Below are 25,254 nucleotides of genomic sequence, written 5' to 3' on the forward strand. Positions count from 1 at the left end.
CCCCCCCCAGAGAAATAGAGGGAGAGGAGGCACGAATGATGCTCCTTCTTCCTCGTTTTTTTTTTTGCCTCGTCGTGTGGTCGTTTCTGTTGTGTCCCCCTCTCTCCCCGTTGCGTGTGGCGTTGAGGCTCAGTGTGGAAGCGAGAGTGGAGGGGCCGCCGTCATCGTCGTCGTGCGGGGGAGGAGGCGCGGGGATGAAGCGGCCGCGGTCTCACGGACAGGCGACGCCTGTTGCACCCGCCGCCGCCAGCCACCGTCGTCCACAGCAGCAGCTGCTGCAACAAACAATTGAGGAGCGTGGCGCCAACAGTCGTGTGGTCGTGAACTCGCCGTATGGTGACAGTCGCGCGCAGTACGGCTGGGGGACGCCGTTCCGCCCCACGCTCTCGGCCCATCTGGCGCGGTGTCCGGAGCTTCACGTCGGCATGAGCTCGCTCGCCGGTGTGCCCGGGAAGGATCGACGCATGAAGACGCTTTTCGGCCAGTACGTCAAGAAGTTCAACTGTCTGGAGCATTGCTACACATTCTACAACGTGGGTGACGAGGCAATGTGGAGGAGCTGGGGGGAACTCGCTGCCTCCCAGTCGGCGGCGTCGCCTTCGTGGGCACCACCGCCTCATGCAGGCGTGCAGGCCACCACCGCTGCGGTGACGAAGCAGGAAAGAAGCGGCATCAATAGCGGTGGCGACGATGCTGGAGAAGGCCTCAACGGCAAGAAGAAAAGGAACAGTCCACGGAAAGAAGTCGCGGTGAAAGTTAACGCGGGCAATCAAAAAGCTCCCTTGTTCATCTTCACTATCAAAGCAAATCAGTATCTGACACACACCCGTATGCTGACCATCGACGGCAAGACAGAGGAGCATATCATGCACTTCTTTTTTGAGCGATGTCCTTTGCTGGGACGACACCTTGGGCCCGTGCTCCTGCAGCTTCCCCCGCGCTTCCGGAAGAGCCCTGCGCACATGGAGCGCGTAGAGGCTGTCGCCGCACGCATTCCGAAAGATATTCGCGTTGCTGTTGAGTTTCGGCACCGTTCATGGTATGATGAAGAGGTTTATACACTTCTTCGTCACGTAGGGTGGGCGTTGGTCGTGGCGCACCACCATGACGATCCCACTGCGTCAGTGCACGTGGACACGGGAGTGGACTTCATGTACGTTCGCCTGCACGGCCCGCTTGGGTCGAACGTTGGGGACTACGGGCCGGTCATTCTATCGCAGTGGGCGGAGCGTGTCGTTGCGTACCTCCATGACGGGGTGGCAGCGGCAGCGGCAGGGACTTCAGCACAACCCACTGCAATTCCTACACGTAAACGAGAGGTGTACTTCTTTCTTAACAACAGCGACTCACACGTTGACGGAACCACAAGTTCGACTGTAGATGCCACGTTTTTGGCCCAGCGGGTAGGGGATTTATTGGCCGAGAAAAGCCGAAGCTGCGTGATGGCTGGCAGTCACAGCGGCGGCGGCAGCGGTGCGGAGAATGCGGTAGTTGTCCGTGACTAGGACCTCCAACCTCTTCAGGTTGTGCGCATGTGTGTGCCCGCATGGGATGAGGGAATTGAGGAAGAAACAACAACAAGCAAGCGGGGAGGGGGGGAGGAAACATTATCATAGGGAGGAAGAGGAACGGTAAACGTACATGCAGTGCGTCTTTCCCTTTATATGGCTTGGTTTTCACTATTACTGCCTTTTTTTTTGTCTTTGCTTCTTGCTGCTGTCGATGGTGATGGCGCTTTCTGCGCTGTTGGTTCTGTTCTCCACTCTTCTACTCCTGCGAGGGCGCAATTGATTCATGTTGTTTTCCTGTTGTTGTTTGCAACCCTTCAAAAAAAAAACAAAAAAAACTTAGCACACACCCACGCACACACAGCGAGATAGAGAGAGCGCGAGAGAGGGAACAGCAGAGAACAGCTGTGGCACGAGGAAAAGCAAGAGGGAGTGAGACGAAAAAGAGCGGTGTGACGGTGTAGTTCTTGCTGAGTTGTCAATGGTGAGGTCTAAAGAGCATCCCTTGCCAGATGAGCTGCGCGGCCGTCTGGAGCAAATGGACGGCGGTGCAACTGCCGAGGCGTGGAAGTTGCTCGGCAACGAGTGCTTCTCTCACGGCTGCTACCTTAGCGCCATCCGCTGCTACACCAAGGCGCTGGAGAAGGACGAGACGGCCGTCCTCCACAGCAGCCGGAGCGCCGCCTATCTGAAGTCCTCCATGTTCGCTGGCCCATCGCTCGCACTGAAGGACGCAGAGCGTGCGGTGGAGCTTGACCCGGCGTGGTACAAGGCCCGCCTCCGCGTCGGCGATGCACAGTTCGCGCGGAAGAAGTATGCGGAGGCGAAGGCGGCGTACCAAAAGGCGCTGGAGTTAGACGGCAACTGCACGACGGCTGCAGACTCACTGCGGCTGGCGGAGCGGGAACTTTTCCTGCGCTCGCTGGATGAGCAGGCGAGGCAGGAGGCGGCGAACGGGGGCCCGAGCGAGGGGTCGACCAACTCTACCCTGAACGGGAACACTGGCACGACGTCGACGAAGTCAAGCAGCGCACAGCCACCCACCGCGGAGGAGGAGATTAATCAGCACATCCAGCTCTGGGCACAAGACACCACTATGCGGGAGGATCGAACCGCCATGCGGGCCTTTAATGCGCGATTGGATGAGGCGGATCGTGAGGCCGGGGCGAGGTACAAAAGTGAGCTGCTCTCGAACTTCCGGGGAAGGATGGCTACGCAGGAACCGCTTCGACGCAAGGTGGAGGAGCGGCAGGAGCAGGAGCTGCGGATGGGGGAGGGGATTGACTACCGCAACGCCGACAGCTATCGCGCGACGCTGATAAAGGGAACCAACGGCGTGGGACTTGGCATTTCCACCGACGCCTACAAGTCGTACAAGTACGAGAGCAAGATGTGGTGAGCTGGTCCCCACCTCAACCTTTCCGTTCTTTTTGTGGTGTTGTTGGTGTTTTTGTTGATTCTCAGCTCTTCACCTTGCTAACTGGGCTGCTTTGCACCGTTTTATTATTTATCTAGTTATATATTGGCATATATATATATGCCGGCTGTCGTGCTTGACAACAGCCATCATTTCTGGCTGCGTGTCCGTGGATCGTGCTAGCCATAAACGTAGCCCACCCGCACACACACACCCACACACACTCCCTGTATGCACCCATGTAAGCCGTAGAAAATGTATATTATACTTTCTTCCATTGCACCTCCACTGCGTGTTGTACTCACGAAGGTTTCTGCCTTGTTCCTCAGTTTGTTGAAGACGTCACCGTCATTTTATTACTCTTTTTCAAAGTGTTCAGTTGTTTCCTCGTGACTCCGTGCTTGCCTCTCTGGCAGGAACTTCTGCTTTCACGTGCAGCCCGGCCACCAGGCATGCACGCACACACACACACACACGCACAGCGTTGCGGCAAACGGGACGAAAAAAAATATCAAGACAGTGAACTTTCTCTCTCAAGCTTTATTCTTACTCGTTGGAAGAGGAGAAGCGCGGAAAGAAAAGGAAAAATAACAGTTTTTTTTTTTTCAATCGACCGTGCGTAGGTGTGTGTTTCTGTGGCGACGCACGTATTGGGGCGCCGTGCTTGAGGATCACCGAGGCACGTAAAATGCGTGTATATATATATATATATGTTTGTCTGTGTGTGTGTGTGTGCTTATATGTTGCGGAGCAAAAATGTGTGTCATGCCACTGGAATACATCAGATAGGGAATGAGAAAGATACTTGCGTCTGCGTCCGCCGCTACTTCATTGGACCTTTGTTTTGCTGATTATCACAATAACCGCATATAGGTATATTTAATTCCGTGCTTGCATCTGCAGAGGCTGGGCGTGTACACATTGGCCTGTCATTGTATTTAACTTACAATTGCTCTTGTTTGTTACAACACGTTTGCATTATTAGTGGAGATGTTGCTACTACATTTTTTTATTTTTATTTTCCCCGTGCGTGTGTGTTTGTCTCTTTTTCTTTCTCTCACCTTCTTTCTCGCTCGCCTTCTGGTTGTCTCCGCGTGGATCCGGAACGAGTTTGCTGCAGTTGGAGCTTTGGAGGGAGGGCGCTCCGTATTGCACGCCGTCTCGTTTTCCCTTTGCTCTGCGGGTGACGCTGTTCCTCTGGCGGCCTCTCCGCATCCGCCTCTTTCTTTTTGTTGTTTCTCGGAACTGCGGGGGAAGGAACGAGCTTCGCACGCGGACACACACAAACACGGGAAGAAAGACGTCAAAGGGCAGAACAAACTTCCACGGGTGTGCCACCACTAACTTGAGCTGTCGAGTGGGCGAAGCAGAAGTGCGGGCGGAACACACTGCGGAGTCGCCCCCGGGTGGAACGCAACTTCCTTTTCGCTGCGTTGCTGCGGTTGGTTGCCCGTTACGGGTGCCTGAGGGCTGTCGGTGGCTGCGTTGGCGTCGGAGGCGGCGTTCTGCTGCACTTTGCGGCTAAGCGGCAACAACGAGGAGGTGGGCCGGGCGCAATGTACCTGGCAGCGCCCAATCGGTGCCTTACGGCGCGGGACCCGTCGTCGTGGCGGAGCCGGCGGCCCATGCTTCACTTCGCGCCCCTCCGCACACAGGTGGAGGAGGTCAAGCTGATCACGAGCCCGGTACCCACCTCCCCGTCCTCGGTGACGTCCGCGTCCGCCGCGACGTCGCCGCCGCGGCCGGAGGTGCGGGCAAAGGTGCCATCCACCCTGCACACGCCTAGTAAGGCGTGTCATGTTCCGTCGATCGCAGGCGCGCATCATAACAAGCTGCGTCAGAGGAGTCCGTCGTTGAGCGTCTCTGACGACTTGGTTTCCAGCAGCGAAGGGTCTGAGCGACGTGTCACGCTGCCCACTGTGCATCCACTAAGTGAAGATGAAGTAAAACATGTCGAGGCCTCGTATAAAAAGTACATGGCGTCGATTGAGCGCCCAGGGTCTCTTCTTGCGTTTTTGCAGGAGTTGACTGGCAGCAATGGCGTCGCGGAGGGAGCGCGGTGGCAGAAACAGCTGGATCTTTTCTTGGGTACTTCTTCTGATGATGCCGTGGGAAGCAGCAGCGATGTCAACGTGGAAGTGGAAGGTAAATTCGGCAGACACCCTCGGGTCCTCTCACAGGAGGAGGCGATTGGCTTCTCCGCCTGGTTAAAGTCGACGCAAGGTGTCCGCTTTGAACCGCCTTCACCAAAGCGTGCCTCCTTTGTTAACACGGAGACTAAAATAATATCTGATGTTCCGGAGGAAGGCGGCGGGTCGCATAATGCTGAAAAGAATAGCACTTCTTGTAGTCCTCTTCCACTGGCCAAGGCTGGGGAGGTGTGGGCCATCGAGCGAAGTTCAACCTCGATGTCTCGTGGGGGACGGAGTAGCCGGGCGCGTCGCTCAAAGAGACGCGCGGAATCAGAATCAACTCTTACTTCTGCACGGGGTTACAGGTTAGAACGAAGGGCCTTTGCAGAGCTGGGTGGTGGCATTGACGGGGGTGGCACAATACGCCTTGCGGAGTTAAAACGCCTTCTGAGGGCCTGCAGTTTCTTTGTGGACGTTGAGGCGGTTGTTGGCCGCGTCATTGACCTGGAACGAACCGGGAGGATCACCTTCAAGGAGTTCCTCTGGGTGCTGGAGTGCAGTGTGTCGGGCAAGGTGCCGGCGTCGGCGATTCGACGCTTTCTCGCCGTCCCCACGGCTGCGGGAGGCAGCTCTGCCGGCACCCCAACGCCCCGCCCGCAGTCGGGTCGTCAGCCGAGTCCCACGACAAAGTGGCTGCGAGGCCGATCCAAAACTCAAGTTGTGCTCCCACCGTTGCAGCGCGGCCAGTCGCGGCGGGGACGGGCCCTCACGAAGGGAAAAAGCCGCGCGGGCACCAAGGCGACCCTTAATCGGCGGTTGCTCGAGGAGCTGAAGCAGATTTCATCGCTGAATCTCTTGCGTCTGTCGCCCTACTCAGGCAGCTGGGAGCCGGAGCTGTTGTTGGCGTCCCACGCCCGCCCGAAGAAACAACGGCGTCGCAAGACGCACTCCACCCGTTCCATGTCGACTTCTCCGCGTTCACCTTCTCCCCGAGCGAAGAGTGCCGGCGTACTGAGTCCCCGACGTATAACCTTCGGCAGCAGGCCCCAGGACGAACATCATCGCACCACCACTACTGAGTTTCAAGTCCTCCGTGACCGACAGTTGCAGCTGACCAAAAGGCTCGACGTGCTTACGGGGCTCCCGGTGAGTCCACGCAATTTCCAGCAGCGGCAGGAAGAGTTGCTCGGTGTGCAAAAGGAGCTAAATTCTGTGCTTGGCCAAATTACGACCGCGCTTCGTGATATGTCAGTGTGACAAGCAAATTGCGATGCGTGAGTTCTCTACATATGTGCGCATGGACTTGAGGGAGGCTAACGCGACTGGCAAGTGGAAGTGGACGAGGAAAAAGGAGCGCAGGGAGGCACATTTGTACTCACCTTCGTATCCTAATTCTTTCGGTTCACATGGCAAAGCCTCAAGCGAACAGCGTCAAGAGGAACGACGGCCACATTGTGCTTCTGGGGACTTTTAGCGGGGGTGGATGTAGTTGACTTCTTCTTCACCTTCCTCCTTGCTTTTTTTTTTGTGATACAGACTCAATGACGTATGCTTATGAGCCGGACGGTATTCTCAGTGGTTCCGCGCGCGTGCGCGTGTGCGTGTGCGTGTGCGTGTTTCGATAGCTGATTTCATGTATGATAGATGTACGTAAGTTTTTGCTCCTTATATTGACTGTTTCCCCTTCCTTCATGCTACAAGCCTTTTTTTTTCTGGTCCGTCTCTTTAAAATTAATTCTTCCTCGTTCTCTTCGATCGGGGCGCGTGGGAGTGGTGATATTGCGAGTTTGTGCTACATTATTTTTGTTCGATGGGTCACTGTCTTTACCACGACTTTGCCGTGGCGGGTTCACCGAGCAGTGATGCTCTTTTTTGTTCCTTTTTCTTTCGTTTCTGTTGTGTTCCTCCCCGTGTGTTTTTCTTTGTACTTCTTCGTCGCACTGCTGTGGGTTCTTCTGTTTTGCTTGCTTGCCCCCCGCCGCTCGGGGAAGGTCCCGGGCGGTGTGTGTTCGAAGGAGACCCGCGACTGCCTTGCGCTTCTGCCGCCGGCGGCTCGGGGGTGTGGTACGGAGGACGAATAAAAAAAACGGAGAGAGAGAGAGAGAGAGAGCAAAATGCAGGCGTGCCGCGAAAAGTTTTGTACAAACCGCCTCCTCCTTATCTGTCGTTGTTGTTGTTGTTGTGCGTTTGTGTCTGTTTTATGCTTCTTTCTCCCAGTTGAGTCGGTTTGACGACTCCCGCGTCCCACGGCATGTGGCGTGTGGCTCCACGCAGTGCTTGACTTCTTTCCCTCCACTTATATATATATATACCTCCACGCACACAACCACGCATGCGGTGTCCTCCGTGAAGCTTGAAGTGCGAGAGAAGGCACGGTTGATTGTGCAGCACCAGTAAGGGCTGACTGCGGGAAGGCAGGCACACAAGCAAAGACGAAGAGTGTGTGTGTGTGTGTGTGTGTGATTGTGGCATGTCGTCATCCGCATGGGTCATTTGTTTCGTCTCCATTCGCTTCGACCTGGACGTTGGCCCGCTCGTGGAGTGCGTTGCGCCGCCAGGTGCCCTGACCGATGAGGGGGAGAAGGCCATCACGCAGGTGGCCTTCCCTGACTGCAACCCGAAGGGCAGTCACGATCTCATCTTCTTCTTCCACATGAAGGACTGCACCACGGCGTCCGCGCGTCACAGGGCAGAGACGTTCGTTGCCCCAGCCACGGGGAGAACTGGTCCAAATATTTACGGTGCGACGTACTACCGTCAGAAGAAAGACGCCTCTGTTCCACGGGGGTATGTGCAGCAGGCCGTCGTTCTCCTTTCCCGGCTGCCTTATATGGCTGTTCAGGAGCTCATATTGCGTATTGTGGCGCCACGTTTCTGTCAGTGTTGCGCCCTTTCCCCAGACATTGAAAAGGTGCCTGTGTTGAGCGCCCTCTCGCCTCAGCCGACGACATTCTTTGAGGTGGATTCGTCGTTTAACCCCAGCCAGTACTCCCAGAAGGAGGTGTTGGAGCGGGCCGTGGATGAAATTGAGGGCTGGCCGTCTCCCCACCCTCATGTTCAATACAATTTGACCCTGCTGCACCAGCCGTTAACTTTTGTGACACCGAGGCGATGCCTGCCTCCATCGAACATGGAAGGTACTGCTGCATCTCGAACCCCGACTCGGTTAGATGAACGTGTTGCATTCTTAGGAAGTAAGCGCCAATCGTCGAGTGCAAATGATGTAATTCCTCTTTATGCACTCTTGAAGGAACACCTTCGACACTTGACGCAGGTGTGGGAACTGATATTATGCCATGAACCGCTCTTTATATGGAGCAACACCCCTTCCATGGCGTCTGCGGTGGCCATTGCTGTGGCGTCCCTGGTACAGCCTCTTAATTTTAACGGCGTGCTGCGTTCATACCTTACCGTACAAGATGAGTCCTTTAGTCGTTACTCACGTATGGGCAAAGCAATACCGTTTCCAACTTCGGAATGTATTATTGTGGCAGCTACGAATCCGTTTTTCTTCCGCGCCTTTGATGGGTGGCCAAACCTGCTTACGGTCATCGATCGACAGGGCAGTAGTCTTGAATACCAGGGGACTCCAAATGATTATTGCTTTTATAATGGCACAGATGGTACGCTTTCAGTTTCGACTCCTAATTCTAATTCCACCTCTGTCCCTGCCGCCACGCCGAGTAATCTTGCACACCAACCCTCTGATAGCGCCTCTCCTGCAAACGGGGATGGGGTGACGTTGAGCAGTCCCCGCCTCTTTACATACCGTAGCTTTTTCCCCGCCCTGGCTGCTGCGAAGACGACGGCGCCGCCTCAGCCAGAGCTCTCCTCAGGCGGGTTAGGCGGGGAGAGTCCCCTGCTTTCTCAGCAATCCGTGAACACGTTTAGGTCCCCGTTTCCTTTTTTGGTGGATCACAAGGCGCAGACGTCAATTCTGCTTCACCGCTTGGAGCAGGCGTCGCACCTGAACGCGGAGGCCCAATTGGTTTCCTTGGGTGCCCATGTTTGGAACGGCTGCGGGGAGCTCGAGGAGATGAAGGCCGCGGCGACGCATGCTGCAGACCGCGGTGGACAGCTCAACAGCACTCAGCCGTTTTTTCAATATAGCATAGCCGATGACATTGTTAGAAAATTTTTTGAAACACTGACGATGGAGTTCCTCATGCCGGTGAGTGCCTGGTTTCAAGCCATGATAAGTACATTGACGGTGTTTCACCTTTGCGACCCGGCGGTTCTTACCGCGCTTACTCCGGATTCCTTTTTGAACTTCCTTAGGGACAACCGGGAGTCGGTGCCATCGTTTCTCTCGCGGCGTCCGCACAAGGCCTGTAGCGTCATGTACGAACGCTTCGCCCGGGGTTCCCTGTTCAACGCCGTGGTGTGGCAGTTGATGGACAAAAAAATTAGACAGGGCTTGGAGGAGGTCCAGGTGGAGCAGTGGGCTTCTACGCATCCCACGGAGGTGGAACGGATTGAAATGTTTATCAACCTTTACAAACTCGTGGAGCGCGAGGTGGTCCGCTCCACCGACCCCGACGTCGTCTTCGTCACAACAGCGATAGCCGTCCTGGCAGAAATGGTTGTGTACATCCGTGAGCCACTACGGGATGAACTCCTGCTTAAAGTGCGTGAGCTACGGATTTGAGTGCGTCGCGTGCTGATTTTTTTTTCTTTTTTGTCTTGATTGGCTGAGAAAAAGAGCGCACACGCGAGAGCGGGGCTGCTTACATGTGGAGTCCTGGCAAGGTGTCTGTGCGAGCGTGGCTTATTTGTTGAGGTCGTTTCGCAGATGTTATACTGATTTTTTTTCCCCCCCTTTACGGTCCCTGTGAGCCTCTCGCACAGATGTGCGGCTGGAAATATGATGCCAGTCCCAGAAAAAAAACGGGGAAAGGAGGTTAGTAAAAGAAGAACGCTAAATGAAGAAAGAAAACGGCAAAAAATAAAAGAATTTTGCCTTTGGAGTTCCTTTTTTTTGTTTGTTTGTAAATTTTTCCCTTCTTCCGTCGAGGTTCTTCGTGGCGCCGTATATGCTTGGACGGAAGCCTGTGGGGTGACTCTCTGGCTGCAGGAAAAAGTTTTGTTTCCTTTTATTTTGAGGGGTGGTGTGGGGAGTCAATTCTCTTGTGATGTGAGGGAAGAGCCTCGTTTTGTTGACTGACTTACTGCCGCCGCAGCGTTTGTATCACGCACCGTGTGTGCCTGTGGATGTGTGTGTGTGTGTGTTCTTTTTATGCTGCCTGCGCGCCCGTGTGGCGTTGGCGAGGGTGGCGTGCGTTCGCCGCGGATGAGTGCCGGTGCTTGACGTTTCTCGTTCGTTGGGTCCAAGCTTCTCTCCTCTGCTGCCTCGTCTCACGCTCCCCGTCTCCCTCGGCGTGTGTGTGTGTGGGTGTGTGCTGTTGCCTCTTCCAGGCCCGTGTCTGTAGAGGCGGGCTGCGATGCTGCTCAGTGACGAACATGCGGCGTTGCTTGCGAAGTATTACCGAACGGTCCAGCTCACCGGGGAGCAGAAGGACCTTCTTATAGAGAAGTACTGGGAGGCCAACAAGGAGGAGCGGAGCGAGATTGCGCGCGCCTACTCCGCCCTCTTTGCCACCGACGCGACGTTCATGCAGCGGCTAGTGGCGTACTACGACACGCACGTGGCCCTCCTAAACCGCGGGAAGGCGACCTGTCGCCGCGACGGCGGCGGTGACGAGGGAAGAGGCGAAGGGAACCCGCGCCGGAGTCCTCTCCCAGCCGCCGCCGCAGCCGACGGCGAGGACGACCAGCAGCCGTCCCACCACCACCGCAACCACCACCTTCACCCGCACAGACGGACCTCACGGGGCGCCAAGGCCGGGGGTGCGGCAACGCTTTCGCACGCAGAGTTGCTGCTTCGCACGGCAATTCACGATCAGTACCCGAAACTCACGGGGGACGGCCCGTTTCCGATCTCCTTTGGAATCGTACAGACGGAAGAGGAACGCCGCGAGGCCGTTGATTTGTATTCAGCGCAGTTTCAGTACCCGGACCCGCCGGAGTTGCAACGGCTGGTGATCCTTCCACAATCTCACTCGACGCGTACCCGACGGCGTGCAAAGGGCGGCTACACGTGGTATATTCGTTCGCAGACGACCAAAGAGATGGTATGCGCGGCTACCATAAAGGCCCACCACTACGACACGCAGCATTTTGTGGAGGTTCCATTGTTTGCAACGGGTGTTGGGTACAAAAAAGTAGGTTTTGGACGCTTGTTGAATGCCGCTCTCCTGGAGTGGTGTGCCGAAGCCGGGTTTGAGTTTGTGATGGTCTCTGCCGATGTGCAGGCCATTCCATTCTGGTCCCATCTGGGGTATGCCACCATGTCAAAGAGTGAACTCACACGCATTGCCTTTTATTACGAGCACAACTGTTACAAGTTTAAGGGTGCGGAGGCAATGATCCGATACCTTCAAGCGCGGCCCCTGCACGCTGTGCAGGCCTCCCTGGAGCGGATGCCAAAGATTGTGGTGGTGGGCCCGCTCAGTCTGCCGAATCCATGAGTCTGTAAGTATGAAAGTTTGGCGGTGGTGGATGTCTGTGCCAGAGCGTCTCCTACGTCGTTTTTTCTCTCCCCTCCCGCGCGTGAGTGTCTGTGTGTCGCTGAGTGCCGAAGGTGAGGGGAGACGAAAACGCAAGTGCCTGCTGCACGCTTGCCATTTAGTCTGCTGCTTGTAATATGCTTTATGTGCTTCTGTCCTGCTCTTCGCTGCCGTGCCGTTCTTGTCTCCCTCGCCACTCGATGACGACCTGCCCCCGCTCCACTGCACCGCCCCCTTTCTACGCCGCTTTGCCTCTCTCGCGGGCGACAGCAGCGCCTACGCGTGCCTCAGGAAGGGGATAGTAAAAGAGGGAAAAGTAACACAAGCAACACAGGAGAAGAGCCGCAGCGGCAGCAGCGTAGAGGGGCGGAGGGAGCTTCTGTGAGGGAACCGCATCACAAAGAGAAGAAAAACGAAGATAAGAAAAAAAAACGAGAAAGAGAGATAGAGAGAGAGGGGGCGCAGTACCGCCGTAAGGAGGACGAGGAAGAAGCGAAGGGTGGCGGAATACAGCGACGCAGCTGGTCCTAAGAGGTAAAGGGCAGAGGAATACGAAGGCAAAGCGGAGAGCAACAAAAATCAATGGACCGCATGGACGATGCCGCCGTTGTGAAGCATGTGCTCAGTAATCGCAATAGCTACTACCGAATTCTATTTCTAGAAAAAAACGCCACCACAGAGCAGATTAGGATTGCGTACAAAAAGATGGCCCTCAAATGTCATCCTGATAAAAATAAGCATTCTGGCGCCAGTGAGGCATTTAAACTAGTGGGTACCGCCAATGCGACGTTGTCGGATGCGACAAAGCGTCACATTTACGACACGAAAGGGGTTCAGGGAGTTCAACGGCATGAAAGCTGGGGAGGGAACCGCGGTGGCGCCGCAGCACGACGTGCACATAATGGCGCAAATGACTTTTTTGAGGAATTTTTTGGCAGACATGCCAATATGCATAATGCTGGGCCACATGTGTACGAGACGGAAATTAATCCCAATCTTTTGATGGCTGTGCCGTTGCTGATATTCTTGTTTTTAGCAATTCTTCTACAGTCTTCTTTAACAGAGATCAACGAGTACCAGGATCCTCGTGTGGGCCGCGGGGGGCAAGGTGCAAACTCGTTCAGTCTCACACCGGATCCGCTGCAGGGGCACGTAGTAGAGCGCATGACTTCCCAGAAAGGATTACGAGTAAAATATTACGTCCATCGGGCATGGGCGGAACGCGCCGCACGCGGGTACGCGGATGTGCGTCGTATGGAACGGGATGTTCTGCAGCAGCAACAGGAATCCCTGGCCCGTCGCTGCGAGGCGGAGTCGTTATCGTACAGGGCGCGTGGAAAGAAGGACACCCCCCCTGTCTGTTCGGACTACGAGGCGTTCCGTCGAGCGGCGCGTTGAGCAGCGGGCGCGCGTGGGTCCGCCCTTGATGTGAGGAAGAAGTGATGTGGCGGGAAAAACAGGACGAACTTCACGGGAAACGAAGCGAGAAAGCTAACCCATAAGGCGGATGGAAGGTAATAATGATAAAAATAAAGTAAAATGAAAAAGAAAAAGAAAAGGAGAGAGAAAAAAGAAAGATGTGGTTGCGAAAAGGAGTACAACACTTTTTAGTTGAATCAAATGGGAGGCTCATAGTTTCTGTCTACTGTTGATGCCGCAAAAAAAAATAAGACTTTTTCAAGCTTCTTTTTGCGTACCTACTCACATTCTTTTCTTATCTCCTACTTTCGTTCTGCATGCGCGCATATGCCTGTGCTTTGCCTCTCGTTTTTCGTCTCTTTCCCCCTCTTCGCCGAATGAAAGGCGGTGGGACCAAAACTAGCAAAAGTGTAGCCTTGCGTTTGCTCCTCTTTGTTTTGGGTGTATCGAGCAGAAGAGTGTGTGCGTGTGTATATGAGTGCGACCGTCTTTTTGTGCGCTTCCCGCTGTTGCTGTTGTTTTTGGGAACTTATGACTGCTCAACCTCGCACACACGTGGGCCTCTGATGCGTGGGGTGGCGGCCAAGCACACCTCCGTTGCTGACGGTTGTGTGCGTCTGCATGTGTGTGTGTGTGGTGGCCCCGCTAGCAACATCAAAGCCCCCTCACCTCTTTTTCTTTTATTTTTGCGGCGATGAACACCGAGTCCCACCAGCTGTTTGTTTGTTTTTGTTTTTCTTTCCCCTGCATATGCAGTATTTTTCTCGAGTGCTCTCTTTATTACGCACTTATGTATATCCTTGTTGTTATGTTTTTCTCTGCGTGTGTGTTAGTCGCTGCTGCTCTTCTTCCGCTTCCAGCCTCGGTGGGTGCGTTTCTGTCATTTTCCCCCTCCCTCCCTTTGGCTACTACCCACGTTTGGTGCTCTCACTGCGGCGGCAATGCAGCCAGTCCCGTGAACGGAAAAATAAATGAACACTTCGAAGGGGCTGCTGGCGCTGGTGGAGGCGCTGGAGCGAATGACCGCAAATGCCGGGTGCAGTCCGCCGCGAGAGCCAAAAGCGGCCAAGTTCAGAGTGGAGGACATCTTCGGCACTCCCACCTCATCCCTGGGGCCCACTGCGGCGGAGGAGGAAGTCTTCTCACGCGGTGGAACTGCACCGGAGGTGCATAATGGGGACACGTTTGCCGCTTCTGTTGGTGACTCAGGCATTGGAGGTGGACCCAGTGACGCAGCAGCCCCAGTGGCGTCCTTGCGAGAAATGGCAATTCATTTTGGCAGGAATAAGCCGCATGCTGGGGTGGACTTGCATGAGATTTTCTCGCTGTTGCGAAAACTGATTGACAGCACCCACTCCACAGCAGAGTGTGCCCACCTTACATGCATGGGGCCGGATATTGATAAGGCGACGAAGCTCATAAAACCCGTTGCACTTGCCGATGTGAGAGCAGCTGTATACATGCTTTCGCTGTGTAGCAATCTTGCAGCGGTGAAAGAGTCAAGGCTGCAATTAAACGCGCCCCTGGTGTTAGACTTCGTCTTGACTACGGTCCAGGCGCACATTGCGGAGAGGCATGTCCTCTATGTCGCACTTGTGGCACTGTCACATCTGGCGTATATGGAAGATGCACGACTCAGACGTGAGGATTGTGAGCTGCTTAGTCGACTCATTTATCCCGTCTACACGGAGGCGGAGCTGGTGGAGACGTGGGCCGTGATGATCTGCAACGTCACCGCCCATCACCCAGAGACGGTGCAGACATTTATAGAACTGGGTGTGGTGCAAGTCCTAGAGCGCCTCGTGATATACTTTGGCGAGGACGGCAAAACCGTTATTCGTTGTCTGCAGTGCCTTTCCAACCTCGCCATGGGTTTCACAGGCGGCCACCCCTCCGCCATGGCGGAGTGACCAATAACCCCCCGCCGCGGTCGCAGCCTGCGGGTGGCACGTAACCCGTATATAAGTATATATACACACACTATCGTTCTTCGCTTTGCCTTTTTTTTTTGAGTGTAGGTCTGCGTGGGAGGCTGTTGCTTCCTCCCCTCCTCCCTTGTCGTCTTGCTGCCGCGGGTGGGCGGGGCGTTTGTCGGCGCGGACACGTTTTCCGGAGTCGTGGCAGGCGCGGTGTCAAATTCCCCCACCCACCCCCATTTCTGCCTCCCCCGATAAGACAAAAAAAAATATGGGAAAACACGTGAAAGTACCAGGTCAGTGCCTCTTGGCGGCGGCTTGCGGCGCTGCGTTTTGTGCGTGAGCTCATTTTTCTTTCCAGCTTGTCGCAATACATGCGACTAGTTTATTTCTCCGTTTTTTTTATTGTTTGTTTTTTTTTATTTCTATTTATTTTTTTTACTTCGTCTCGTCCCTCTGCACAGCCATATATATCTCTCTCTCTGAGTGAGTGGCAGCGTTGCAAAAGCCCCCCCCCCCCCCCACAGCTGAGGGCAGGGGGAGAAGTAAAGTATCCCGCGGCACTCCCGTGGCACGTGTGCCGCAGGGCGTCGTCCAAAAACACGGGCGCTCTGCACCCCCGCGCACGCACCAACAGCGCGGTTCTGCAGCATGCCGCCGCGCCCCCATAGCCCTTTGCGCACACACTCGGCTCCGTCATTACCAGAGCCGCTGCAGTCGGACATTTTCTTTGCGCCACCTAATGCGCATGCCGGCCGCACGCGCACGGATAAGGCGCGTTGCTTCTTACCCGGCCTCCGCGGCGTGCACGAACGTTGGACGGACGCCGCTACTCCCGACCCCATAGCCCCACTGCATCCAAAACAGACAAATGCACCGCAGTCGTTGAAACCCCACTATTCACGCGGGCATATCGTCCCATCAGAGTGCTCCGCTGGGAAGACAAACGGTGTCCGGAAACGTGTCATTTCGGCCTCAGTCATGGCGGTGGTGAACTCTGCGAAGGAGCAAAGGGCCGTCCTCACGGAAGCAGCTCCGGCGACAAACACAATGCCCACCGCAGTCAAAGGCTCTCAGCTTCCGCTGAGGAAGGAGGGGGCGATGAGGGGAGAAGACGTGGCACCATTGCCCAGCGCACCAACCGCGTACGAGGCCGCTCTTGCCGAGTACGGAGCTAAGCTTCTGAGCATGATGCATAGACGAAAAAGTGCGGAGCATCGGCAGAGTCGCGAGCGCCTGAGCCGTCGAAAGGCTGTGAACGAGAAATACAGCGAATTGAGCCGGCCACCAGCAGCGGCTGGCTCGGGGCGGCGTGTATCATCAAATCACCAGGTGGGCGGTAATGCAGTGCGAGGCCGGGAATCTGGCGCTCGTGGCCTCATGCCTGGTGCGGGTGCGGGTGCGAAGGCGAGGAACGCGGAAGCCGATGTCGCTGCAGCGCGAATACTGCCTGATAAAAACCAGGGCGTTAAACCGGCGGCGATCGATGATCACCCACCCTGCTCCTGCAAAACGGAGGTGGGCGTTGGCACCCCACATGACCGAGGAGGCAGCCAAAACGGAGAGGTTAGGGGCGCGTCGCCCGCCGGTGAGTCAGTAAGTGTTGAGCTTGAAATAGAGGTTGAGAAGAAAGGGACAACGGCGAAGCGTCGCGGCTGCGGCAACCAGGATGCCTCCGCTCATAGGAGAAGGGGGCGAGAGGGGTGGGCGCAGACCGATTCCCTTTTTTGTGCCCAGCCCCTCGTGACGTCGCTCCCCGCCGGGAGGCAGGCTTCAAGGGAGGGAGGGGCAGTGGGGCTGGCGGACACGCTTGATAGAATAAGTCTTGTTGCACCTCTGCCTTTAACACCACCGCGACCTCTGCGGCGCGCACGCAGCCTGGGACCTCGTCCTTCCTGCATGGGCGAGGAGACAAGGAAGAGCAAAGGCGTCTTTTCACGTATTTTCTCCACCACGAAGGCTCCATTTGCATCAATGACAGACAACCCACACGATATCGAAGGTTGGGGCTTTACTCTGCACACACCTCAGAAGGAAACGTGCGACACGGAGCGGAAGGCCCTTGTGTTTATTCGACCACACCCAAAACCGCGCCCTTTGCATCGTTGCCACGAATCGAAGGCACTCAATGATGATAAAACGTGGAAGACGCGAGGTATTCCGTTCCGTGGGTGTGCGTGGGATGATAAAGCATGCATAGACAAACTCAGGTTTTCTTCCTTTGAGTCTTGCGACCAAACATGGAAGAGAGATGGCGAGATTCGGCGAGGCACCTTTACAAATGTTGTGCCGCAATATGTGCTCGATGAATTTGCGCGTCGCGGCCGGCTTCGGACGGCGTGGCGACGCTGGCGACGGCGTCTCTGGGCTGCTCGAGCACAGCACTCCCCAGCGCGCTTCAGCGATCCGCTGCCTACAGCTGGCGAAGGTGACGGGAGTCGCTGGGCGGGTCTGAAGGCGTGGCTGGCCGCATCGACGCTTCCGTCGGCTCTGCCGTGAGCAAAACGGCGGGGGCGGCTTACTAATATGAATAGATAAATATCTATGGATACTTCATTACCACATACCAGATATATTTATATATATGAAGTTTTTTTTGTACATTCCCTGGTTGCGCCACATGCGTGTGTGTTGTTTATTTTGTTGTTGTTCCGTTTTGTTTTGTTTTGTTTTTTGTTTTGTTTATTCTTTTCGTCGTTGGTGAGGTGCGTGAGGCATCAGTTCCTCGGCGACACGTTAAAGAGAGAAGAAAAAACCGCCAACGAAAGGATGGAGGGGAGCACAGTGGCGAGAATGTCTGCCTCTTTCTGTCCCTCTTTGGGCATTTCGATTATCTCTGTTTCTTTCTTGTTGTTTCTTGAGTTTTTGTTCAGCCCTCTTTTGTCTGCGCCTCTCTCTCTCTCTCTCCTTGTCTTGCCGCCCGCGCTTAACCCCCTTCTACGCGCGTGCGTACACAACCGACAGGATTCACGGCTTCCGAAGGCTGCGCTTCTGCCGCCGGAGTGGGTGGAGATGGCAACGACGTGCCCGCAGGACAAAAGCGACGGCCACGAGCACCCAGGCGGCAGCGCCGAAGGCACGCTTGAGCAGGCGCCTGAGCAGCCGCACGCGACTGTCTCATCCGAAGGCGGGCTGGCGTTGATTCTGACGTCCTCCGTGCCGCGCAGCGACGGCTCCACGGATCACGAGTTCTGCCTGGCTGCGGGGTCACCGAGCCCTTTGCCGGTGGCAGCCGCCTCCACCGTGTCGCGCGGCGAATCCTCGCCCGAGAGTTCCCCACGCCTCATGGTTCAGGAACTTGCAGGCTCCACGGCGAATCGCGCCAATGACAGCAATGACCACGAGGAATTGTACTCACCCCTGTCCGCGGCGGGTCTGCAAAGTCCGATGGCTGATCTGCCACGCCGGGAACGCGCTGCTCTCATGCCGCCGCCGCCTTCACCGGGTGAGGCGGACACGAGTGGAGCGGTGCGGGCGCACTTGCACGCGACTGTGATTACAGAGACGCACCTGCGGGAGTTGCAACTTACGATGCAGGAGAACCGTGAGCTGCGAAGGGAGCTTGCCACCGCAAGAGCATCTCTGCGAGAGGCGCAGCAAACAGCGGAGTCTCGTGAGTTGGAGTGCGTCGAGCTCCATCGACTCGTGGATAAGTTGCAAGCCCAAATGAGTTGTCTACAACTGGTGTCCAGGAGGAAGCTAAGTCTGTCGAGCACACAGGAGCCCCGCAAAGGAAATCTCCACACTGCTTCGTCGACATCGAGCATGCGGAGGGCAAACGGTGCATCGGGGTCTCAATTGCTGGGGGATAACGAAGACAGGGCAGGGCGGGGGATTCCGCCCAGCAGGGAGATTCCTGCCACAGAGCCAAGGCAGGACACTCAACTGGAGTTATCTACCACCTCTGACTTGGCTGCTGCCAATGTAAGGTCGACTAGTAACTCTGCCGCGGTGGGAGAGCAGGCCTCGCTTCAAAAGTTGTGCGAGGAGCGTGACATGTTGGCGAAAGAGCTCGCGCGAGCAAAGGTTGTCGTCGCGGAGCAGGAGACCATTCTAGACAGGCTTGGGCTACATTTCCCGTACCCCGGCGGGGCGGTGGGTGCCGCGCGTCGCATCATCCCTGTGCTTGAGCCGCTGCAGAAGAAGCATACAAGAAAGCGACGGCCTCTTGTGCAGGATTGCGCGACGCACTTGGGGGGTGGGCCTGAGCGCAAGCAAGATAGCGCCGAAAAGTGAATAAAAAAAATAAAAAAAATGAGCAGGACAGCTGTCTGCAGCCGCGGCGGCAACGTAGCCCCAACCTCACCTCCCTTGCTCTACTTGCTTCGTTTGCTCTGCGCCCTGCTGCGTCTCTCTGCCTTCACTTCGTTTTGCCATCGACGATGTTCCCAGCGCGGCTGGAATGAGGCAGCACCGAAAGGAAAAAAAAACGGAATGCGCGTTTCATCGTGAGCGAGCAATGCAGGCGGCAATAAACGCACACGGAGAAAGGGGAGAGGGGCTTTGGATGTCTGTAACCTTTTTTCCTCCTCCCGTGCTGTACTTGCAAATGGTGAGTAGAGGAGGATCGCCTTCTCTGCTGCTTTTTTTTTAGGTTTGTGTATGTACTTTTTTTTGTTTTTATGCCTGCACCCTCTGCATCCTCAGTCTTGCATGCCATCAGCTTTCATGACGGCAAAGAAGGGACAAGAGTATGTCTGCATCCACCCACCTTCTCATTGCATATGTATTTCCTTTCTTGCTGTTGCCCCCGCCCTCCCTTTCTCTCTCCTTTTTTTTTTGCTGTTCGCGTCTTTCGGCAGCCACGGGAGGTAGCCTAGCCGAGTAAAAGCAGTGGGGGGCGGGGGAGGGAACAGCAGCTCCGAGACGCAGGAACAGGGAATTATTTATTGAGGCATATACGCACAGTGCTCACAATACACACGGGTAATACTAAAGTGCCAAGTAAAAATATATATTTAACCACAGCAAAAGCAAAACATTTTGGTAGAAGCCTTCTCTATAATCACACATTGACCCCCCAAGGGGCGACTTCTTTGCTCTCGATTCGTTGACGACACTCGTGTTATTCTTCCCGTGCAGTGTGCAGTATGGAGGAGAATTACAGTCCCTTCACTGGTTACCAGGCGCCGCGGCACCAACAACAGAGCTATCGCAACAACGGCAGCGCTGTGGGTCGAGGTGGTCGAAGGTCCGACCTCGATGCCCCAGCTACAAGGATGAAGCCTGTTGATTGGGCAAACGTGAAGCTTACGCCCAGCAACTGGAAGGTGCTGGACGCAAAAGCCATTCACCGCGCGGCTAACGCCAAGGCGGTCGTTGTTCCACCCAAGCAACTCACTGAGGACGAGTCAAGAGAGTGGCGTGAGACGCACACGATCACCGTGTTTGGCGATGGGTGTCCGCCGCCAGTGACCAGCTTCGATCAGCTCTCTTCGTTGGTGCCGGCGTACCTGCAAAAGAAACTCACTGCACAGGGATTCGCATCCCCCACGCCGGTGCAAGCGCAGGCATGGCCTATTGTCTTGCGTGGTCGCGATATGGTGGGGGTGGCAAAAACGGGGTCTGGTAAAACGCTCGCCTTTATGGTTCCTGCGCTCGCACATATTGCGATGCAGGAGCCGTTACGCGTCGGCGATGGACCGATGGTGGTCGTTCTTGCCCCTACCCGCGAGCTTGCACAGCAAATTGAGCAGGAGACGAACAAGGTGCTTCCTCAAGATGTGCGCTGTGGTTGCGTCTACGGCGGGTCACCAAAGGGGCCACAACTAGGGATCCTGCGACAAGGCGTGCACGTTCTTGTTGCTACACCGGGGCGACTCATTGATTTCTTAGAGATTAAGCGTGTCAACCTGTTCCGTGTGACGTATCTTGTGCTGGACGAGGCCGACCGCATGTTGGATATGGGGTTTGAGCCGCAGGTTCGTGCCATATGCGGGCAAATACGCCCAGATCGTCAAACGCTCATGTTTTCGGCGACGTGGCCAAAGGAAATTCAACAGTTGGCGGCGGAGTTTCAAAAGGATTGGATCCGCATCAACGTGGGGAGCACCGAGCTCTTGGCCAACAAGGATGTGACGCAGCGCTTTGTCCTCACCCAGGAACACGCCAAGATGGATGAGCTGAAAAGGCTCATGGCGGATCACCGCAACCAACGTGTGTTGGTCTTTTGCAAGACAAAGCGAACCGCCGACGACCTTGAGTGGCAGCTGAAGCGGTGGGGATATGATGCCATGGCCATCCACGGCGACAAGGAGCAGCGGCAGCGCGAGTTTGTTTTGGAGCGCTTCAAGAAAGATCCAAGACTCTGCGTCGTGGCGACAGACGTCGCCGCGCGCGGACTCGATATCAAGCAGCTGGAGACCGTCATCAACTATGACTTTCCAATGCAGATTGACGATTACGTGCATCGCATTGGCCGCACTGGGCGCGCTGGGGCAAAGGGAGAGGCGTTTACGCTCATCACGAAGCGGGAGCAACAGCTGACGCCGGCGGCAGTCACGGAGCTGATTGCGATTGTCGACCGGGCGCAGCAGCAGGTGCCCGACTGGCTCCGTGAATGGGGTGAGCAGCAGCCGCGCTATCAGGTGATGAAGCGCAACCGCAACATGATGGGGTTTGGCGGCAGCCGGCACGCGCCTGCCCTGTACAACGGCAACCGCGCCTCCTTCGACGCCGCCGGTGACGGCCGTCACAAGAGCAGCGGCAAACAGCAAGGGGAGGGCGGCACGTTTGGTCTCGCACGCCACAGCAGCGGCGGCAGCGCCCCCTTCTCGTCCTCCAAAATTGAGTACAAGCGCTTCGACGACAGCAGCGACGACGATGCCGCCCCACCGGCGAAGAAACGGGCAAAGTAACCGAAAAACAAATCAAGACAAAGTAAATTTTAACTTGAAAAAAAAGTGAGGATAAAAACATCAACAGGCAAAAAAAAAGGAGAGGTTGCGCGAAGAGGCGAGGAGTAGCGAGAGAAGAGTCGAACCGATTAAGACTGCAGTAATTTCCACTAAATCGATTAGTTTAGTTTTATTTGTCGTCTAACGCCGTATCTGCCCCTGCGAGCAGTAAAGCATGTGGCTGCACCCGCCGGGCACATCTCTGACTGCCGCCCGTATTTACTCTTCCAGCGCGCTTGTCGTGGGACCTGACTGGGCTATTTGTGCAAACTCAACAGCCACAAACCAAACATCAAGTGACCCGAGTGTGAGACGCAAAAGAAGCGAGAGAGAGCAAAACAACAACAAAAAAGTAGATGTCATGTGATGTCGGAAAAATTCCCAGACAAGCATTGCTGTGCTCTTTGCTCACCTGGCTGTCCTCTCCGTTTTGGCCCTATTTCCCCTTCATCATTTGTTTTTCTGTTTTCGTCTGTTTCTTTTTTTTTTCTCCTTACTTCCCCGTCCTTGTCGCTGGGCGCGCCTCTTATTATTATTCTTGCTCTTGTCGGATGTTCTGGGTTATATATTTTTTTTGCCGTTTGTTTGCTCTGTTTCTTCCTTTTGTTTGGCTTTGCGCGTTTTGTTGAACTCTCATTTCCTTTTTTGCTTTGTTTTGGTTTCTCTCTCTCTGTCCGTCCGTAAGCGTGGGGGTGGCGCACAAAAACACGGGGCAGTGGCATAGCGGCATGAATCGGCTTGTGATTCTCTTGGATATTGACAACACGCTCTACCGCGACAAGGAGCACGGTGAGTTAATGCGCCAGATGCGGGTCGGTCTTGTGGAGTACGTTGCGAATTTGTTGCAGCTCCCACCGCAGGAGGCCGAGGCCCACGTTTTGCACTACTACCAAAAGTATGGTCTCACCATCGCTGGGTTGGTGCGAGAAATGAAGTGTTCGGATGCGAAGGCGGTCACCGACTTTGTGTACAGTCGCTGCGACTTTAGCCGACTGCCGGAGGACCCCGGGCTGCGGGAGGTGTTGTCACGTCTGGGGCAAAGCCATCACATCTACTACTTGACCAACGCCCCAAGAAGGCACGCCGAAACGGTGTTGCAACGACTTGGCCTCAGTACGGATGACTTTGTGATGAATGGATTCACCTACGAGGATCAGTGGGCGTCGACGGCGCCGACTATCTGTAACAAGCCGCATAGGAATGCATACATTGCCGTCATTGAGGCTGTGAGCAAGGGACTGGGGTATGCCGAATGGTTAACGGCGGAGTGTGTGGTGATGGTTGACGACACCGCCAGCAACCTGCTTGAGCCGCTGGCGTTGGGATGGAACGCAGTGTGGGTCTCTCATGGCAATCCCATTCCGGATTCGCTTCTGGCGCATATTAATACTGGGAAACTTTTCTGTATGAAGGACAGCAGTGCACTTGAGGACGTCATTGGTCAGATCACACTCAAGAGGAGTCAATAGATATACATCTTTCTCTAATTATGCGTCTAACAAAAACATATGTATATGCATATATATATCTATCTATTTAATGTGTTTACATTTATAAGCCTACTTTGAACGGGATATAATCTTTTCTTTAGCCTTCGCTACTTTAGTTTGACTCTTACCCCCTGTAGCGAGTAAAAGACATTTTTCTTTCTGGGCCTTTACCCAGCTATTTTTATCCCCCTCCCCCCACTCTCTCTCTCTCTCTCTGGGTGTGAGTGCAGGTGGGGGAGGCCATCCGAGTGTTTGGGTGCGGAATATGTACAGTCTTCCAAGTTGCGCCGCGCCTTCCGTTTGCTGCTATTGGCTTTGCGTGTCTCTCGATGTGGCCTCCCACAGGGTTGTCTCTGTCCGCGCTGGTCCAGGGGCCGTTATTTTGTTCAACATTTATTGTTATAATTATTTTGCTTTTACTGCGGCGGCTGCTGCCGCTCGTCCCATCCGCAAGCGTGTGGATTGCCGACACGCACGCACACACACACACACGGACCCCACGAACAGTCACAACTGAAGACGAAGGTGTACGCAAGGGAAGGTCAAGAAAATTCCAAATGGATGAGACAGGGGAGGGAAGTAAATATGTAACTTGCACACACAAATTTGGATCGTTCGCAACTAATATGAGCTGTGCCATGATGTGAACTGAGTTGTTTGTTGCTCCTTTTACCTGCCCTTGTACTTGCTCCTCGTGACGTCTCTTTTAGAGTGTGAGTACGTGCGCAATTGACCTTGGAAGGCAGCGTCCCAACAAGCACAAGGCGACATCAACAGGAAAGGGGCCAAAGGGATCGCCGCAAAACAGCTAACAGCACACCTATAAAACAAGCAGGAAGGGAACCATGTGCCGTGCTCCCTTTTATCTCACATTGCTTTTGCCCTTGTTGTTGCTTCACATCGTGGCCCCGGCGAGTGCTTCAGTTCGCTTTGTGCTGAAGGACACGCGCCCCGTCTGCTTCGTAGAGGAGGTGGACGAGAGCACACGGGTGGTTTCCGGTGAGTACACGCGTGCTGCAGGGGCTGCGGTCAATGTTCCCGCCCGCATCCTCGTGTCGGACCCCAACGGGGAGGAGGTGTCAAGCAACGGGCTAATGGTGGGGACGCACGCCTTCACGGCACCGGTGAGCGACGACACCGCCGGCCAGTACACACTGTGCGTGCAGGTGACGGAGAAGGGGTGGGAGGTAACCTCGGAGGCGGGCGGTATTCTTGTGGAATTCGACACGGACCAGAGGTCCAGCATCATGCCGGAGACGGAGATGCCAATTCTCAGGCGCCAGAAGGTGGAGGGCCTGGAAGTCTTCACCTTCCGTGACTTCGGCGGCGAGCAGAAGGACATCCTGCGACCAGCAGAGTACATTCAGCGCGTCGAAAACGCCCTAGATAGCCTGGTTACGCTTGTTTCCGACACGCAAGACGAGATCGAGCATCTTATAGGCCGCTTCAGGCGCATGCGACGCACCTCCGAGAGCACCTACACGCGGATATGGGCCTTCGGCATCATCACTGCCCTGGTCATGGTGGTGGTCACGTGGCTGCAGTTTGTCTTCCTAAAGTCCACCCTGCGGCAGAAGAAGTTGGTGTAGGCGCGGGAGCTTCGTCACGTAGGAAGAGGGGGCGCAGCATCAGCAAAAAAACCGAGAAAACGCGGGCGGAGTCAAGAACGAAAGGAAACGAAAGAGAAGGAACGAGGAAGGCGGAAAGGCAAAACAATGAAATGTAGAAGAAAACGAAAAAGAACAAACACCACTACTGCGAGGCAAAAACAAAAAAAAAGTTATGCAACGAAACAGCGACGAAGTGTTTCCACGGTAAGTGAGGAGACGAGGGAGCGTATGCGCGTCGAGGTCCAATCCATGCTAAGGCAGCCTCACAAATTTCTCTCTTATTATAAAAAAAATCCCAAC

The 25,254-nt window shown here is 55.1% G+C and overlaps 12 protein-coding genes across 12 annotated transcripts, besides 25 other annotated features; all 12 read left to right on the forward strand.

Moving 5' to 3' along the window:
* Positions 1-194: 194 nt before the first annotated feature.
* Positions 195-1,505, forward strand: Tco025E_03086 (uncharacterized protein; the record flags this gene model as incomplete). The annotated part of the gene is made up of 1 exon (XM_029370008.1): positions 195-1,505. One exon carries the CDS (start codon positions 195-197, stop codon positions 1,503-1,505), a length of 1,311 nt encoding a protein of 436 aa, XP_029229922.1.
* A 322-nt stretch (positions 1,506-1,827) lies between these two features.
* Positions 1,828-1,846: a microsatellite.
* A 24-nt stretch (positions 1,847-1,870) lies between these two features.
* Positions 1,871-1,909: a sequence feature (GA-rich).
* Positions 1,910-1,989: 80 nt separating this feature from the next.
* Positions 1,990-2,907, forward strand: Tco025E_03087 (stress-induced-phosphoprotein 1; the record flags this gene model as incomplete). Its single annotated transcript, XM_029370009.1, has 1 exon — positions 1,990-2,907. The coding sequence occupies one exon, from the start codon at positions 1,990-1,992 to the stop codon at positions 2,905-2,907; it is 918 nt and encodes a 305-aa protein (XP_029229923.1).
* Positions 2,908-2,931: 24 nt separating this feature from the next.
* Positions 2,932-2,964: a microsatellite.
* Positions 2,965-3,122: 158 nt separating this feature from the next.
* Positions 3,123-3,149: a microsatellite.
* Positions 3,150-3,380: 231 nt separating this feature from the next.
* Positions 3,381-3,406: a microsatellite.
* Positions 3,407-3,620: 214 nt separating this feature from the next.
* Positions 3,621-3,637: a microsatellite.
* Positions 3,637-3,660: a microsatellite.
* A 306-nt stretch (positions 3,661-3,966) lies between these two features.
* Positions 3,967-4,015: a microsatellite.
* A 466-nt stretch (positions 4,016-4,481) lies between these two features.
* On the forward strand, positions 4,482-6,314 carry Tco025E_03088 (uncharacterized protein; the record flags this gene model as incomplete). The annotated part of the gene is made up of 1 exon (XM_029370010.1): positions 4,482-6,314. One exon carries the CDS (start codon positions 4,482-4,484, stop codon positions 6,312-6,314), a length of 1,833 nt encoding a protein of 610 aa, XP_029229924.1.
* A 330-nt stretch (positions 6,315-6,644) lies between these two features.
* Positions 6,645-6,674: a microsatellite.
* A 472-nt stretch (positions 6,675-7,146) lies between these two features.
* Positions 7,147-7,167: a microsatellite.
* A 52-nt stretch (positions 7,168-7,219) lies between these two features.
* Positions 7,220-7,255: a microsatellite.
* A 241-nt stretch (positions 7,256-7,496) lies between these two features.
* Positions 7,497-7,525: a microsatellite.
* A 2-nt stretch (positions 7,526-7,527) lies between these two features.
* Positions 7,528-9,705, forward strand: Tco025E_03089 (uncharacterized protein; the record flags this gene model as incomplete). Its single annotated transcript, XM_029370011.1, has 1 exon — positions 7,528-9,705. One exon carries the CDS (start codon positions 7,528-7,530, stop codon positions 9,703-9,705), a length of 2,178 nt encoding a protein of 725 aa, XP_029229925.1.
* A 549-nt stretch (positions 9,706-10,254) lies between these two features.
* Positions 10,255-10,286: a microsatellite.
* A 149-nt stretch (positions 10,287-10,435) lies between these two features.
* Positions 10,436-10,460: a microsatellite.
* A 38-nt stretch (positions 10,461-10,498) lies between these two features.
* Positions 10,499-11,584, forward strand: Tco025E_03090 (transferase; the record flags this gene model as incomplete). The annotated part of the gene is made up of 1 exon (XM_029370012.1): positions 10,499-11,584. One exon carries the CDS (start codon positions 10,499-10,501, stop codon positions 11,582-11,584), a length of 1,086 nt encoding a protein of 361 aa, XP_029229926.1.
* Positions 11,585-11,947: 363 nt separating this feature from the next.
* Positions 11,948-11,981: a microsatellite.
* A 41-nt stretch (positions 11,982-12,022) lies between these two features.
* Positions 12,023-12,079: a sequence feature (A-rich).
* Positions 12,080-12,205: 126 nt separating this feature from the next.
* Positions 12,206-13,021, forward strand: Tco025E_03091 (chaperone protein DnaJ; the record flags this gene model as incomplete). The annotated part of the gene is made up of 1 exon (XM_029370013.1): positions 12,206-13,021. The coding sequence occupies one exon, from the start codon at positions 12,206-12,208 to the stop codon at positions 13,019-13,021; it is 816 nt and encodes a 271-aa protein (XP_029229927.1).
* A 121-nt stretch (positions 13,022-13,142) lies between these two features.
* Positions 13,143-13,201: a sequence feature (A-rich).
* Positions 13,202-13,650: 449 nt separating this feature from the next.
* Positions 13,651-13,681: a microsatellite.
* Positions 13,682-14,013: 332 nt separating this feature from the next.
* Positions 14,014-14,952, forward strand: Tco025E_03092 (uncharacterized protein; the record flags this gene model as incomplete). The annotated part of the gene is made up of 1 exon (XM_029370014.1): positions 14,014-14,952. One exon carries the CDS (start codon positions 14,014-14,016, stop codon positions 14,950-14,952), a length of 939 nt encoding a protein of 312 aa, XP_029229928.1.
* Positions 14,953-15,354: 402 nt separating this feature from the next.
* Positions 15,355-15,398: a microsatellite.
* Positions 15,399-15,609: 211 nt separating this feature from the next.
* On the forward strand, positions 15,610-17,457 carry Tco025E_03093 (uncharacterized protein; the record flags this gene model as incomplete). Its single annotated transcript, XM_029370015.1, has 1 exon — positions 15,610-17,457. The coding sequence occupies one exon, from the start codon at positions 15,610-15,612 to the stop codon at positions 17,455-17,457; it is 1,848 nt and encodes a 615-aa protein (XP_029229929.1).
* A 128-nt stretch (positions 17,458-17,585) lies between these two features.
* Positions 17,586-17,642: a microsatellite.
* Positions 17,643-17,727: 85 nt separating this feature from the next.
* On the forward strand, positions 17,728-19,194 carry Tco025E_03094 (uncharacterized protein; the record flags this gene model as incomplete). Its single annotated transcript, XM_029370016.1, has 1 exon — positions 17,728-19,194. One exon carries the CDS (start codon positions 17,728-17,730, stop codon positions 19,192-19,194), a length of 1,467 nt encoding a protein of 488 aa, XP_029229930.1.
* Positions 19,195-20,048: 854 nt separating this feature from the next.
* Tco025E_03095 (putative DEAD box RNA helicase) lies at positions 20,049-21,815 on the forward strand (the record flags this gene model as incomplete). The annotated part of the gene is made up of 1 exon (XM_029370017.1): positions 20,049-21,815. The coding sequence occupies one exon, from the start codon at positions 20,049-20,051 to the stop codon at positions 21,813-21,815; it is 1,767 nt and encodes a 588-aa protein (XP_029229931.1).
* A 619-nt stretch (positions 21,816-22,434) lies between these two features.
* Positions 22,435-22,516: a microsatellite.
* Positions 22,517-22,582: 66 nt separating this feature from the next.
* Positions 22,583-23,323, forward strand: Tco025E_03096 (HAD family hydrolase; the record flags this gene model as incomplete). Its single annotated transcript, XM_029370018.1, has 1 exon — positions 22,583-23,323. The coding sequence occupies one exon, from the start codon at positions 22,583-22,585 to the stop codon at positions 23,321-23,323; it is 741 nt and encodes a 246-aa protein (XP_029229932.1).
* A 37-nt stretch (positions 23,324-23,360) lies between these two features.
* Positions 23,361-23,410: a microsatellite.
* Positions 23,411-23,542: 132 nt separating this feature from the next.
* Positions 23,543-23,560: a microsatellite.
* A 252-nt stretch (positions 23,561-23,812) lies between these two features.
* Positions 23,813-23,836: a microsatellite.
* A 353-nt stretch (positions 23,837-24,189) lies between these two features.
* Positions 24,190-24,933, forward strand: Tco025E_03097 (COP-coated vesicle membrane protein erv25 precursor; the record flags this gene model as incomplete). The annotated part of the gene is made up of 1 exon (XM_029370019.1): positions 24,190-24,933. One exon carries the CDS (start codon positions 24,190-24,192, stop codon positions 24,931-24,933), a length of 744 nt encoding a protein of 247 aa, XP_029229933.1.
* Positions 24,934-25,009: 76 nt separating this feature from the next.
* Positions 25,010-25,038: a microsatellite.
* Positions 25,039-25,254: the final 216 nt, after the last annotated feature.

This window comes from Trypanosoma conorhini (genome assembly GCF_003719485.1).
Source record: "Trypanosoma conorhini strain 025E chromosome Unknown Tco_14.4_contig_00134, whole genome shotgun sequence".
Lineage (NCBI taxonomy): Eukaryota > Euglenozoa > Kinetoplastea > Trypanosomatida > Trypanosomatidae > Trypanosoma > Trypanosoma conorhini.